The 15,867-nt window shown below is 42.5% G+C and overlaps 1 protein-coding gene across 5 annotated transcripts in view; it reads left to right on the top strand.

The window, feature by feature from the left end:
- RUFY3 (RUN and FYVE domain containing 3) overlaps positions 1-15,867 on the top strand; it is a 52,961-nt gene that overhangs the window by 1,145 nt on the left and 35,949 nt on the right. For 3 of the 5 annotated variants that reach the window (XM_066631821.1, XM_066631819.1, XM_066631824.1), the window contains exon 2: positions 10,312-10,499. The exons of 1 other annotated variant lie outside the window; for it this stretch is intronic. In XM_066631821.1, the coding sequence (XP_066487918.1) occupies positions 10,322-10,499 (178 nt within the window). In that variant the 5' untranslated portion in view covers positions 10,312-10,321. Of the gene's footprint in view, positions 1-9,946; positions 9,967-10,311; positions 10,500-15,867 lie in introns of those variants that run through there. One more of the 5 variants, XM_066631820.1, reaches the window with a different exon arrangement.

Here is a 15,867-nt window from a genome sequence, read left to right as displayed (position 1 = left end):
GCAAGCCACAGTTCTGTATGGGAACCACTAACATAGGGCATAATTAGTTTGTGGAATTTGCTGCCAGAAGATGTGATGGCCACTAGTTTGGATAGTTTTAAAAGGGGATTGGATAAAGTCTTTTTGATGTTTTTCACAAGGACGCTGCAGCTCTTCTGGCTGGTTTCCGTGGCTCCTTGGGGACCCATGGCTCACAGTTTCAGAACTACTGGCCTTACACATTGTGCCCACCCTGGCATAGCACCTGCGGCAGGTGCCTCTCATACTCCACCCTAGTTACACCTCTGAGCCCCCACATCGATGTAGTGTGTAACTGTGACTTTTTTGGTTCCCTTTCCTTTTAATTCATCATCTCCCACTCTCTTTCCTTTCTATGGAAATGTTAACACCACACCTTCTCATATTCAGTGATGACCCTGACACAGGAGTCCCATTTCATTCAAGCCACTCCATAGCCCAGTGACCTTATTTACACTGTGTGTTCATCATCCCTCTCTAAAAAAGAAAAAAAAGCACCCAAGGGTGCTTGACATCAGTGCAAACTAAGAAGCAGACAACTGTACAGCAAAGCAGTCTCATGCCCCTGACTGCCTGCCTTTTGCATGCTTATTTAGAGGTAACCTCCAAGTAGTTGTAGTTTGTAACTGTGATCTTTTTTCTTTTGGTTCTTTCCCTTTAATTCAGTGTTTTCCAACCTGTAGGTTGGGACCCACCAGTGGGCTGTGAGCCAATTTTTGATGGGTCACGAAAAGTTTCTGAAATATTTAAAAAAAATAAAAAACCACTTTGCAAGCACCTTTGTCCAGTTTGCAGAAGAACATTGCAGGAGTTGGCTGTCTGGATTGAGAGATTGGTCTTGCAGCTAGAATGCTAACCTGTACTATGAAATAACATTCAGGCCCACAAACTGAAATGCTGCATTTACAATCTTCTGTAGTAATTGGTGTGCCATAGATCTTGAGTGATCTCCCTCAAGCCTTAAGTCCCTAATTGCACATCTTGCACTCCACTTTTCTGGGCATCCTGGAATGACTGTAAAGGTTTGGGGGAACAGTCCTTGAACTCCATTTCTCTGGAGAGTAGCAAATGTCTATAGCATGTACTATACGGAAAGTCTCTAGCAGCCTCAGGAGCACAGGACCCTAATTATTATTAATATCAATTATAATTTAAAAAAAAATCACCAGATCACTTTTTTTGGTTTAAGAAAGCTATGTGGGTCACAATAGATTGTCCTTTTAAAAAGTGGGTCCTGGTGCTAAAAGGTTTGGGAAGCACTGCTTTAATTCATCATCTCCCACACTCATGTGTTAACTTGTGGAAAGGTTAACACAAGACCTTCTCATTCTCTGACCCCGACACAAGAATCTTCGTTTCCAATTCTCGAAAAATTGCTGCTTTAGAAGTTAAACCCCCTGCCCCCTATTGCTGAAAATAATAATAATCTTCTAAAATGTAAGCTTTACATTAAACTAGACTCGTGTCGCTCGGTTTGAACTTTGTGTCTGAAAAAAAGAGAGAAACAGAAAGGAAATTGTTCTGATTGTGTAATGCAGTGCATGGTGTGTAACACATGATGAATTCAAAGAACCAGAGTTTTACTTTGGGATTAAATACATACCTTTTGTGTTTGCTTTATTTTCCTCTAGCACGGGGAACTTATTTCAGGCAAGGGGTGAATTAATGTCAGAGAGAGATCAGTGGAAAGTTTAGAAAATGTGAAGGTCTGTTAACTGTAGAACTTAAACAAATCTGATATGTTAAATGTAAACATTAGTGCAATGTCAATGAATATTATCTGCTTTGAGCACTGTGTTTCACAATGGAAGGATGGGATATAAATATCTAAAATAAATAAAAACAAATGGACCTTTATACTGCTTTCTGTGACCCTGTTTCTCTCTTTAGAGCAGTGTTTCTCAAACTGTGGGTCGGGAAACACTAGGTCCTACAAGCTACTACATATATTATTTTAACAATGATAGTAGGTGGGACTTACTCCTGGGTAAGTGTGAAAAGGATTGCACTCTAGGATTGTTAAAAATTTTCCTGCCTGATAATGTTACTTCTGGTCATGACATCACTTCCGGTGGGTCCTGACTGATTCTGACAGATCCCAGTGGGTCCCAGTGCTAAATGTGTGAGAACTACTGCTTTAGAGGTTTGGGAGAGTGGGAAAATTGTTTGTGGCAAGGAAACAAATAGACTTTTCAGTGTCACTACATGGAATTGAGAGTCCTGTAACCATGAATGTACTAGAGTTCTGCCTTCAGTGTGGTTGTGATTTCTGTTGCCAGCATTCTTGGTACAGTGCCATCAATAGATACAGTGCTGTAGAATCTTGCAAGCAAGATCTGTCATGCCTGTCCTCCAAAGAGGTTATGGTCCGTCCTGTCATAACCTTTTGTTGTTTTTTGGCAGGCATTGCTTAAAGCTGTGGTTCATATGTGGAAGTTGGTAGTACAGTTTTTCTCCATGTTGATACCTCCTGCACTGTACTGTTAATGGCTCTCTAAAGATGGGGAAGAAATGGTGTTCTTCTCCTTTGCAGCTCTTAAGAGAAAGGGGTGTGTGTGTGTCTGTGTGTTTGTGAGAGAGAGACTCTCTCCCCAAAGGTATGTTGCAACACAGACTGTTCTTCCTACCACCGTTTTCTAAGAGTCCTCCTTTCATCCCTGCTAGCAAAGCAGTTCAGAAGAAAAGACAGACTCTCATTAAGTATGGAACATTGTTTCTGAAGATGTGTATGAGAATGGATTGAGAGAAGTGGGAGGATTAGTTCATGGTGGGCTGCGAAAGTGTGGAAGAAGAAAGCAGAGATTGACTGCAGTGCTGAAGTACCAGCCGAACTAGTCCAGTGCTGGGCACACCTTATTGCTTACAAATTCTTGAAGAGTTCATAAAAGTGTTATGTTAATCATACCATCCTTTTTGTGAGTCAGGCAATTATCTCTAATAAGCAGAGGAGGAAGGTGAGGCTTACTTGCCCTGTCTGAGGCATTCATGGGAGCTGACAGTTGCATTGGAACTTGGCAGCTCTTCTGTTGTCTCCTTTTCTACTAGGAGTGGCTTTATGTCAGCAGAATTGGACTCAGATTGCAAAATCCACAACAGATAAGAAGACACTCATTCATCACACTTTCTTAGTGTACAAAGCAATTCACATGTATTATTTTGTCCTTGCATCAATCCTGTAAGATAAGCAGGCATTGTTATCCCCAGGCTGAGAGGAAGCCGTTTGCTTGAGGCTCATCAAGCGAGTGGCAGGGCTGAGATTGAAACTGAGAAAGCACCAATTCACCATGGGCAGCCCAATCCCAATGGCACAGCTGTGCCAAAGCTGCCACCACTGTATCATGCTGGGGTAGAGAGGCAGCCAGAGGTCTCTTTCAACCCTGGCAGCCGCTATGGGTCTACCAGATCTGGACCAGCTGGTGCATATCTGAGTAGACCTGTATAGTGCTTTTAGGCCTGGAACGGGTTAGGATCTGGCCTCTGGTGAGGTGCTTTGTAAGAACCTTTTTGAAAGTTCTTATTAACAGCTGGATTGCCTCGATCGACATGCCTGTTGACACATTCAAATAACTCTAGGCAGGACAGGAATTATCTTCGCAGAAGCCATGCTAGTTCTCCTTCACCAAGGCTTCTATGTGCTTAGTAACTTTTTCTTATGCTTTTCACCAGTTTTTAAACGTCAGGCTGTTTTAATGTTTATTTTTATATTGTGTTATAATGAGGATTGTGTATTTGTATATCTGTCTTTGGTGTGGGGGAAAGGCAGGGTTTAAATAAATAAAATTACCCAGAACATGCATAAAGTTTGCCAGCTTGTAACTTCCCAAATGCCCCTTGGATCCTTTTTAAAATTTTGGTGTAACATTGGCTACCTTCCAGTCATCTGGCATAGGGGTTAATTAAAAGGACAAGTTAAGTATTTGTTGTTAGAAGCTCAGTAATTTCACCTTTGAGGCCCTTCAGAACTTTTGGGTAGATGATTTGTTAATAGAACCTTTTGCTTGTCACTTCTGACTCATTTCTTCAGATTCCTTCCCTCAGAAGAACAGGCATGGATACCTTCCTTATGTCCCCTGTAGTGGAAACAGATGCACATACTGTAATTTACTACATTCCTTTGTAATATCCTTAAGCTTTTCTTTTGTTCTCTCATTATTTAGTGGTCCAGTTGCTTCCCTAGCAGGTTTCTGGCTTTTGATGTTTTAAAAAAGTCTTTGTCTAGATGTAGTAAAATCATGCGCTCCCAATATTCTTTTTGTTTTGTTTGCACCCCTTAGTGTCCATTTACATTTCTGAGAGTAAGTGATGCAAAAAGAACATGAAGAATGCATGACTAAGAACAAGGAAGAGAACAAGAATATAGAATAAGTCTATACAAACAATGGTAGCTTAGTGATTGTGTAGCTGAATTATGCCCAGCAGCATTTTAGTGCTGAGGTCTTTGGACCAGTTTGTAGCCATTTATGACAGCTGTTGCCCCACAATAAACACCTGGCAGCTTCCTGAGGAGGCAGGTGACTGTTAGCTCTTGAAAACCAGGGAGTGAACATAGCTGTACTGAATCTATTAAAGATGCCTGTATTGCATTGTCTTCTGCAGGAGTGATTCTGTTTAACACAACAAAAAGAACATATTATATAGAAGAAGTTTCATGTTGCCTCCCCCATGCATACTGTTCTTGCTTGGGTATTGGCTCTGTGTGCAAATCAGAGTGACATTTAAGTACGTTTGACACTCTTGTATAAGAGCCTCCCCAGCCTTTTACACTTGTGTTGTGTTCCTTCTGTATAAAGTCTCTGGGCAATTTGTGTATGGTTCTTAGGTAGTCTTCTATCTTGATAACTTAAAGGGCCAAGCCTGCTTAGCTTCAGTAATATGTTTATGGCTATAGTTAGCAATTTTATTTAGGGAACATTTAAAAAATAAGTGAAAATTTATTTATATTGGCTTTATTAGTGATTTATTTCAATCAACCTTGGAAAGCAAAGGTTTTATTGCTGAAGATCTGATTGAGACCTTCTGATTGAGATTGCAGTATAAAACATCTGCAAACAAGTTATTTATTTTGAAAAATTTCTGTTCTCTTCTTACCAAAAGTTACTCAAGTTGGCTAACTATCAAAGCAAAATTAAAACTAAAAAATTCCGCAACTGAAAAAAGTTAGTTACATTAGGACATGCATACAATAAGATATTTTTGTGCTGACCTAAAGGAAGCAATTATATGTTGCTCATAATTGTCTGAGGGTCAGACTGTCCTGGATATGCTGATTGCAAACCACATTTATAAAATGTTTAAAAACAAAATTCACACTATTATGGGTTGAATCCAATGACTAAGCACCACTGATATTAAGAAATTAGTTGTCATAACTACCTGGCTTTGGTTGTAACCTTATAAGTTGCAATTTGGTGGTACCTCAATCACATTTAAAGAGGATTTATAATTTTCAAGGTGATTTCTGTTGGATATGCCTGGCCAGTGATGAGTATGTTTTGGTCATGTCTGAAAATGACAGATTTTGGAAGGACATCTTAGGCAAAATGTAAAGACATGACTATATATCTTTCTATGTAATCCTAAGGATAGTGTTTTGATCTTTGAAATTTAGTTCTGGAGGAAGATCTGGAGTTTTGAAAGTTTGCTAACTGCTGCCAGTATTGGATAGCTCCCTTTTGAAAATCTCATGTACCTGTATTGTGCGAAAAGAACTTTTACTCTGTTGTGCTGTGGGAAAAATTCTGTTTTGTTTTCTGTAACTTTTTATTTGTAGTCTTTTCTATGCTTTGGAACTTGTTTTAATCTTCACTAGATGTCAAGCTTAGAAAAGGGCTCTGTTTCAGGTGACCTCATCTCAGCCAGAAGACCAGGTGGAAACTGTTCAACTGCTACTGAAAAGCATTTGAAAAGACCATTGTCTTTTCCAGAGACTACCTTAGATACAAAATACTGTACACAGGCCTGGTAGAACCCTAGTCAGAAATCTCATTCAGAATATTATATTTCTCTTTGTAATTATCCTGATGACATATGAAAGATTTGTCCAAGAGCACCCAACTGAATCTGGAGTTGTGCAAGGGATTTGAACCTGAGACTGCTCTGTTAAGCACTTCCTTATGCATTGGTAAAATATTTTACCATTCACCTGTCATTTTGGCACTGATGCCATTGGATGTGCAAAATAACTGTGGTGGATTGCAGTAGTTTAAAGGATCTGTTGTTTGGGCATCAGCAAGATTTGGGAAACCTCCAGTCTGAAGAATGTCAGTTCTTCACCCTTTTGTCCTTCAAATCAGAATACTTGAAAGAACAAGGTAACTCTCCTTGGCCATATTTACACTTGCAGAGCCATTCTCTTTGTGTTTCAGTAATCTTCTCTTACTGGCTCTGTAAGCTCAAATGTTTCTTCTCTGACCAATTCAGAATCACCAGTTGCGACTACGTATATGTTTGGGGCAGTGCAGCCATTTGTGTGGCTGATGCTGGATGCTACACTTGTGTCTTGCCAAATTCCTGTTTTGAGCTTTGCCTAAAGGACTTATGCCCAAAACTAATAAGTTCCCCCAGTTTGACCACAGCTAGATCTATCAGACTGCAAGAACCTACCACTGTACCCCAGCACCAGCAGTAAGGAGACTAGTAGGTGACTGACTTGCCTGTAAGTCTGCAGGGTCCCTTCTTCAAGCAGCAGTCCTTTTGGGTATAGCAGCTCTGCCTCAGCTCTCAGCAGTCCATTTGACTAGTCCATTTGTGGGTGAGCCAGATCAGTCCAAAAGTCCAGGATGTCATTAGCCAGTAGCCAGGTAGATGGGACTCATTAGCCTGGGAAGGCAGCTCATCTGAGAGAAGGAAAACTCTGATCCCAAACCTCCACTGCCTTGTGGCTACATCCAGTTGTGGAAAAGGCTTCAGGAGTCAACCTCGAGGCAAAATCCAGAGCTGGAGTCCCTGAGGCAGTTCATGGCTGAACACAGTCATGCTCTGGCAACTTCTGCAACGCCACTGGAACCAACCGTATTGGCTTCTGCCTTTCTATTGGACCTTTCAGCAACATGGAGAGGGGGGATTTGCTGCATGGGTAACAGTCTACTCTACCCAGGCTTTGCACACTGGAGAGGACACTCTGTTCCAGAGCCACTATTCAGAGTGCAATACCATTGTCTTCCAAGACTGAAGGATGCCATTAGCCAGTCTCTTGGTTCATTAGCAGAGTCATGGGTCAGTCCATGAGTTAATAGCCAGTAAGTCAGTTCAAAGGGCAGAGCCATGTCAGTCCATGAGTTAGCAGTCCAGTTAGCCACAGCCAGTTCATTTAGTCAGCAAGCAAGTTTCCTCTCCCGCCTCCACTACAACCCACAAACCATTCCTGCATCAAGTACTCCTTATATCATTAGGGAACTCATTGCCTCTAGTGGCTGCAGCTGTGCAGCACACCCTCTGCTTAAAGCCCAGGCCTTAACCCTTAAAGGGACCACTGGTGACACCACATCCTATCTTCTTGTCAGATCTCCCTCAATTCCAATACAGCTTACCTTGTTAACAATCAGCAGTGTGGTATGGGGTTATATTTCTGACTTAGGCATAATGTTTTGGAATTCAGTCTAGATGAAATCCTCCTTGATGGAACGTTTGTGGAATATGTTATACCGCAGAAGTGTTTTCATATTGCTGGCAGTGTTTCTGGTAAAGACAGTGACCAGGCTTGCACTTAAGTGCTCCTCTTACAAACACCTTGGAATTACATGAAGGCTAATGCTAGGCTTGCAAGCTGGGTGGTGCTTATCTGGAGATACCATCTGACGGAAACAGCGTCTTCACTTGGAGCTGCTTGCAAGGTTTACCATGTTTTGTGTGATCACTGTGTGCCACCAGTTTTCACCCCCATATGGAAGTCCTGGTTTTAGACTATGATGGTTCTTTATGATCTTTACTTTGTGAACCAGGTGTTTTTTAGGGGCCTGTCTATTCATAGCAGTGCTTAAATGACCATTCTTCTTATTTTGTCTTTTAGATTTTTTTCATTTGTTTTTCTCTATGTACTTGCTTATTGCAGTCTTTATTCCCATTGACATGTGGATCTAGAATAGCACTTATTTTTGTCCTGTAGCTGCTACTTCTGCTATCTCAATCTTTGAGTGATAGATTCAAGTACACGCTGCTAAGGTTTTTGCATTCACACTTCCTGACATTAGAGGGAGGATTTCTCTTATCCTGGTTAATTAACTTTCAACCTTTTCTCCAAATTTCATTTCTCTTGTGGTATAGGGAACACTTTTCCTAGCTTCTAGGTCTGTGCTGTTTTTAGCTTTCCAGGGAGTTTCCAGCGCAGGGTAGCTGCTGTTTTTGGCTTATGTGAGTTAGTTCCAAAATGTTCTCCCTACGGCTGAGAGAGAAAACATATCTTTTATTGGTTACTTGTGCATCAAGTTATTTTCTCGTGCACCATGTTTTAATGTTAGTCCTTAATGCATTTCTTTGTGTTTACACAGTCAGTTGCTCATTCAGATCCTTCTGCAGTTTTGCCTGTAGTTTTAAAATGTTCCATGCTCTTCTTATCTTGTGTGTGCTGTACATACATCCACTCATTTGTGCAAGTTCTTAATTAAGATTTTTAAAAGGACCCAAGACTGATACCTGAAGAAGTTGATTGATACTGCCTGTCATCTATTAATGTCAGTCTGTTTAACCATCCAGATATTTATATCCTACTGTTAGTGCTGCCTCCAAGGAAGCTTACAATGGTTTAAAAGCACAATGCAATAATAAAACCCTCAGCCCAGGACTGGTCTTTATAGGATTTGGTGTCATAAGCGTCTGGGTTGGGTGGTATTTAGTAGTCTTCTCAAAACACACTTCTCAAAAGTGTGTGTTCTTTTGTATCCACCCAGTGCTAGTTTCTTCTTGGACCCAGCTTTCTTAACCCTTGGTTTTTGAAAGCTACACTCCAAGCTAGATGTTGCATGGCATTCATTATCTGTAACTAAAAACAGATGGGATATATCTACAAGAACTGAGAGAGACCCTGTTCACATAGTACTCTGCTGAGAAATTGTGAGTTGCATGAATAAATTATGAACCTGGCCTTATTAGATTGCATACTTAAGTGATAGTTTTGCTAGAGGATAATTGAGGCCTTCTGTAGAGACTTGACTGGCAATGTGGGGAAGATGTTGACAGATTTGCCGGGTCTTATCCAACATTTGATAGGCTCTTGAAAATCACAATGTACGACAATTGATAATGGTTTTTATGAGTGATTATATCGAGGTTTAAGATTTCAGGTAGTACTGCTTGTCTTATTATAAATCTTAAATGATTAGTGCTAGAAACATGTAGCCTGTCCCAAACCTTTGGAGGATTTCATCATGTTTGTGTCCTAAACATGTCTGGGGGAAAAATTAGCCCTTAGTAGCAGAAGTACTTTCTTCTGGGATTAAGATATTTGAATTTCTGGGACTCTTGCACTTATCTGAGGAACACTTTTGGGTGCGCTTAGCTTTGCTAAATAGTTGTGCTTAACTAGTGTTGGCTTTCCATACATGCCAACCATGGCTGGTTCTTACTTTGAGCTGGTCAGGAGTAGTTTTATTGTCTACCTTGCGACCGACCGGGGAGAAAAGAATGCATTGTGTTATGCCTCTGATGCCAGATTGACTAGCACAGTCTGAAAAGAGGCTGTGGATGCTGAGAGCCAGATCAGCTTAATTGCTCTTCCCTGCATCAGCAGCAGCATCTATGAAGCATCCTGGGAATTGCCTGCCCTACACTGAGAGCAAGCCAGTCACATGAGTCTGAATTTTCAGTTCAGTTCATTAGTCAGCCATTTTGGTCAACACCCTGCTTACTGCGCACAACCAATCCTTTTAGCACTCTGTACCTTGGCTTATCTGACGAGGATTGAGAGAGAGAGAGAGAGAGAGAGAGAGGCTGGCATATTTCAACCATTCTTGGGTACCTTTTCTCCTCTATTTTACCATTCTATGGATTCTTTAGAAAAAAGTCTCTCCGGGCACCAACAAAGAGAGCTGTTTTTCTGATGCAGAGGCCACATTTGCTGTGGTCTTTCAGGAGGAACGGCTTGTAGTCAAATTGAAGAAGAGGAAATAGGCAAAGAGACCACAGAGGAGAGGGGGTGCCTTTCCCCCTGCTTATCTTGTGCCTTTCTTTTCTCCAAACCGAGTGGGAGAATTGTCTGGGATTTGAGCAAATCCTTCCTGACCTAGCAAGGCATTTTATTTCTCTTCATCAGAAAGCTTTCCTTTTTTAGTTTTTATTTTCTTTTTATTGTTGTACCAGCTGAGTCATCATGTCTGCTCTGACGCCTCAAAGCGATATGCCAACCCCCACCACAGACAAGATCACACAGGCTGCCATGGAGACCATCTATCTTTGCAAATTTCGAGTGTCTATGGATGGAGAGTGGCTCTGCTTGCGAGAGCTGGATGACATCTCTCTTACACCTGACCCTGAACCTACCCATGAAGGTATGGTTGTGTTCTGTGTCTAGGGAGTCCTGCAGCCTTGTTGTTGTCTTCAGCCTAACGGGCTTGGGAGGGAACATGTATATTCTCACTGTTCCAGAGCTTTATGTAGGAGTATGGGAAGCTTTCACATTAGAATCACTTTGATACAAATTAACTGCATCTTCGTTATTAGATTCTTAAACAGCTGCTGGATTTCTTTTAAGAAGAATCTGTTTATTCCTTAAAAAAAACCCTTGCTCATTTTGAGTCCCTTTCCCTTAGGCTACCATCACTCGCAAAAAAAGAAAAAATGGGAAAAAAGAAAAAAAAAAAGATATAGCAGTATGAGATGGAAGTTGGGTATTTAATTCTCTTCCATTAATCTTAGCATTCTAATATATTTTGATCTTTCTTACCTTAAACACTGCTTTTAAAATGCACTTGTTTCATAAGGTGTAAAATACAGATGATATTTAAAAGATTGGGAAACTGCAAGGGCTCCGGTAGGTAGATATAGTCGCAGGTGATTCTTTAAAAAAACAAAATACTTGGAATTCAATTTTGGAATTCAAATGATACTTTATAGTGCTGGTTTGCCGAAGAAAGCAAAGTGGATTTACGGGGGAAAAGATAGTGGAGACAGAAAATAGAATGGTATGGTATGGGGGTACTGTAGTTCGGTTAACCTGCTGCAGGGGCTCTTTCTCATTTCAAAACAATGAAGCATCTGATATAGCTGGCTTAGAAAATCTAACTGTCAGTGGGGATACTGGCTGGTTTGCTGCTGAAGACCTTGCTGTGATCTAAAGGTGAGAGCATACACCATTTTGTAGGATTGTGCCCCAGCTAAATGACGACTGTGATGAGATGCTACTGCTAGTTGGCATTGTCACCTTTGGCAGCCTGAGTTCCAAGGCAAGATGTATTTTTCGTCTTGCGATACACAAACCGAATTGAGGCTGGTTCCCAAGACTTTCACTAGGGGGACTTGTCAGTGCATTTTTTTTTCTTTGTTCACATGTTGGTTCCCGTCTCTGACCCGGAAATGAAACACAGATGCATTATGCTGCATTGTCTCCATAATCCGCTACTGGCAGCCTTTGCAAACAGCCCAAAAGGCTTCTGCGACTTGACCTGCTATATGGATATTCAGTAGGATGCCACCTTCTTATATGGCAAATGCCCCAGTTAGGTACCCTGTACCTGCAGAGGTGTCTGGCCATATCGGCCTCCTGCTGTTGTACTTGTCATCTAAACTCCACTCTGCAGCACTTTGCAGGTTTTGAAAGAGGAAGTGTGGAAAACAAAGTAGAAAGTGGAGCACCTCCCTCTCCTCTTGCCCGTGCATCCTTTTTCATTCCCCCCCCCATAGGAGACCATACTTAGTGAAGCAGTGCACTGAGAAGGACAAGTGAAAGTGTGGTAGTGATGTCCATTGCAGAGGATGTCAGAATGAATGAAAGAAAGGTGAGTGGGTGTGAGGTGTGTGCATGTGTGTAAGAGATCCTTTGGGGCCTGGCCCTGCCTTGTTGGCAGCTACTTTACTGTGGTACTGACTGTTTCTTGTCAGAATTCCTGTGGCACCCACAGGCTCCACAAGTTGCTCTTTTATGTTTATATGACTTATACTTTTATGGAAACTAAAATAAGTCTTAAATAGTTGCCGCTTTATTATTATTTCTATAGTGTCATCAGCATTTGTGATACTGTATAGAATGCCTAAGCAAAAAAGACAGGTCCCTGCCATGAAAGAGAATCAAAATTTTGACCATAGAGAAGCAAGTGTAAGAGTGGGAGTGGAAGGGATAACAAAAAATATGTCATTTTCTATGTAGCACACATTCCCATTCGGATAACCAAAATTTTTTTTGCTATAGTGTGCTTTTCATAGAAAACTTGCAAATACAGTGTCGGGGACTGGAAAATCAGGTGGGCCATCTGATCTTTAACATGCGTTCTCGTCTAATTTTTGTTGGGTTGGCTGGATGTTGTACTCATTTCCTTTGCCTTCTTTTAACTTCCCTGCTAGTCATGCAGTAGTAGATGGTTTCTGGATCTTCCGTGACAATGTGGCATTCCAGCTAAGTTAGATGGGAAGGGTTAATTATTGCCAGCTTCTCTAGTGCTAAGAAAAAGGCACAAAGTCTTGGCTCTAAGTCCTGCTTGCCCCCCCCCCCCAGCACCTAATAAGATCTGAAATCATCACCAGTGTCCAGTAAATACTCATGGAATTCTCATGAGTCGTTGTGCTGTAGGAATCTATCACTTAGGACTTGTATACATGAGCTGATCCCAGTAGTGGCACGTTGAGGCTTATGGTGAGAGTTTACTCTTAATAGTCATTGCCTGTATGCGTGTTCTGCTCATCCCATTATGTGAGTTCCTTGTTCATTGATGTTTTCTCTTGTACACGACATTAATTGTAAGCACTCATATTACCAGCAATTCAGTGCACTGGTAGCTTAACAACCGTGTTTAAAACAAGGAAGAGGCTTTCCTTTCCCTGTTGCATGTACTTGGCTAATTGATAAATTGCTTGCAATGTTCTGCTCTGGGGGAGCCTTGATTGGCATATCTCTTTGTTCCTGCTCATTGTTTGCAGATCATATGGTCTGGATTATACTGGTTTAATCTTTGACATTTAGCATGTTTTAAAGGAAGAAGACTGGCCTTGCAAGCATTGGCAAATAGGTATTTACTAGGCTAGAGTCAATAGTAGACAGCTGAAAACTCTCTCTTTGTATGTGTGTGCAGTTCCCTCCCCCTTAAGAGCTCCTTGGTATTTTCTAGTTAGTCCAATTAGCTCTTGTTCTTCCATGATTAAATTACGTATGTTCAATGCATCCTTCAAAACACTGCATTTTGAAAACTGCTTGGGACTTTGGAAGAACTGACTTAGGGCCCAATCCAGATCTTCGTGCACCAGCTCACTGCCGGTGTGCACTGTCACAAATGTACTGTAAAGCATGTTTCTGAGCCTTACTGTGAGCCCATCGCTGGAGCTAGCCCAGTGCAAGCTCACGTTGGGCCCGTGGTCTGCCGCCTGGCACTCCGTGCAAAGTGCTGGGTGTTGGAGAGATAAGACAGGGTGGGGAGGAGGCGTTCCAGGGTGGGCAGAGGGTAGGGGGAAGGCACGGCAGGGGGAGGCAGTAGGGTGGGAGGGGGCTGAGACCAGCAGAGCGCTGGATCAGGAGCCAAATGCCGGGCCACATGACCCGACACATGACTTCTTAATTCTTCGCCTGCTAAAGAGCCACTGCAGAATTGAGTAGTCCCATTGTGGGGCTATTTTCCTTACCCAGGGTCGGGGGAAGAATGTCCCCTTCTTCTGAGGAGCTGCTGGCAGCTACCCAGTGTGCTCAGGATGCCACAGTAGCCATTTTGGCACGGCGGCAGCCCCATGCGCCAGCAACTCAGGATTATGCTGTCACATCACGGCACGAAAGGTTGCAGCGGTGTAAAAAATTGCTTCTGCGGCATCCTGAATGTGCTGGGCAGCCGCCAGTAACTCCTCAGGGGAAGGGGACCTTCGTCCCCTTCTTCAGGATAAGGAAAGTACACCCACAATGGGGCTACTCAACTCTGTGCCAGCTATTTAGCTGGTGCAGTGTCAAGATACCTCGTGTTTGGCCATGAGGCCCAACATGGGGCTCTGGACCCATCGGAGCAGAGCACTACCTTACCCTCTCTCCCCTGTCGTGCCTTTCCTCTCTTTCCTCCACCCTGGAACACCTCTCCCCAATGCTCCCACTCATCTCTCCACACCTGGTGCTTTTCAAATGCACCAGGTGGTGGTCCACCAGCCTCCAACCAGCACTGTCCCAGCATGGGCTTGTGCTGGGCCAGTGGTAATGATTGCAGGTGTGCCTTACAGCACATGACTTATGGTGAGCTGGCACACGCTTCTCAGGATTGGGCTCTTAGAGATTTTAGTGCATGTGCCACTGTCTAGCTTGGTGACAATCACTTTCAGTGCCCCACTAAATAACTGTGGCAGATCTGTGAAAAATGTTGGGCTTGGAAGGTGGCACTGAATAGAGAAAAGCTAATCAAAATGAAATCCCTATGGCTCCTCTCAGTAACTAATAACCTCTGAAGTGCATTAAAATTCCCTTTAACGGAATTTTGTGTTGATCTCGTTTAGGGAGAGTAAATATTTTTTTTCAGGAAATAACTTCCTTTTGCTATTGCCTTCATGCATTCCTTGTGACCGTTCTTGGTTGGATACTGTGGGAAGACGACCCTTAGCTATTATCCAGCAGGTCTCTTTTCATGTTCTTTGTGATAGCACTGCAACTCAGTCAACCAGTATTTAAAGAAACAAACTCCTTCTGTGTAATGCCCCAATTGCCTCTGATGTCAAAGATACAGTAGATATTTAGTCAAATGATCATTGTACCACTGCTCAATCATTTAGTTTTAAATGTGAATATATATTGATGCAGTAGTGATAGGATGTGAGCTATTGACTTTCAGTTGTCACTGCAAGTATTCGCCGTTCTCCTTTGGCGAATAAGCTCTAAACTGATAGTGGTCAAATAATTCAGGAGAGTGCCGAACTGGTTCTCTCGTCACACAAACTGAACCAGGCTTCCACAGTTAAACAGATGGATGTTGTGTGGGTCCTGCAACACCCTGAAGAGCAGTGTGTGAGAGAAGAGAGACACGTTGGGATATAAAGCGAGGCTCAGCACCACCAGTAGAAATTTAGGATCTGAAAGGTAAACAAAATAAAAGTGTCTTTAACCATTGCTGGAACAGTGTCAGTGGTGAAACGAGTCTTTTGTCCAGAGCAGGGGTGCCCAAACCCCGGCCCTGGGGCCACTTGCGCCCTCGAGGCCTCTCAATGTGGCCCTCAGGGAACCCCCAGTCTTCAATGAGCCTCTGGCCCTCCAGAGATTTGTTGGAGCCCACACTGGCCCGAAGCAACTGCTCTCAGCATGAGGGCGACTGTTTGACCTCTTGCGTGAGCTGTGGGATGATGGCTCCTTCCACTGCTTGTTGTTTCACGTCTGTGATGCAGCAGTGGCAGTGAAGGAAAGGCTGGCCTTGCTTTGTGCAAAGCCTTTTATAGGCCTTGAGCTATTGGAAGACCTTCATTCATTCATATAAGTTCATCTTTTATATATTCATTTATGTAAACTTATGTAAATTTATTCAAATTATAAATGTAAATTCTTTTTTCCCCCTTGGCCCCCGACACAGTGTCAGAGAGATGATGTGGCCCTCCTGCCAAAAACCTTGGATACCCCTGGTCCAGAGGCAGGAAGTTCCACAGATAGGGCTGTAGTGACAGCATTTTGCTGTATATCCTAATGATGACCCAGTCCTTTAATACTCCCTGTATGAGTTTGTGTTTGCAACAAAGTGTTTCAAAGGATGAGCTGTG

Source organism: Tiliqua scincoides, chromosome 6 (assembly GCF_035046505.1).
Source record: "Tiliqua scincoides isolate rTilSci1 chromosome 6, rTilSci1.hap2, whole genome shotgun sequence".
Lineage (NCBI taxonomy): Eukaryota > Metazoa > Chordata > Lepidosauria > Squamata > Scincidae > Tiliqua > Tiliqua scincoides.
The sequence above is the reverse complement of the archived record's forward strand: the minus strand, read 5'-3'. Positions and strand labels throughout refer to the sequence as shown.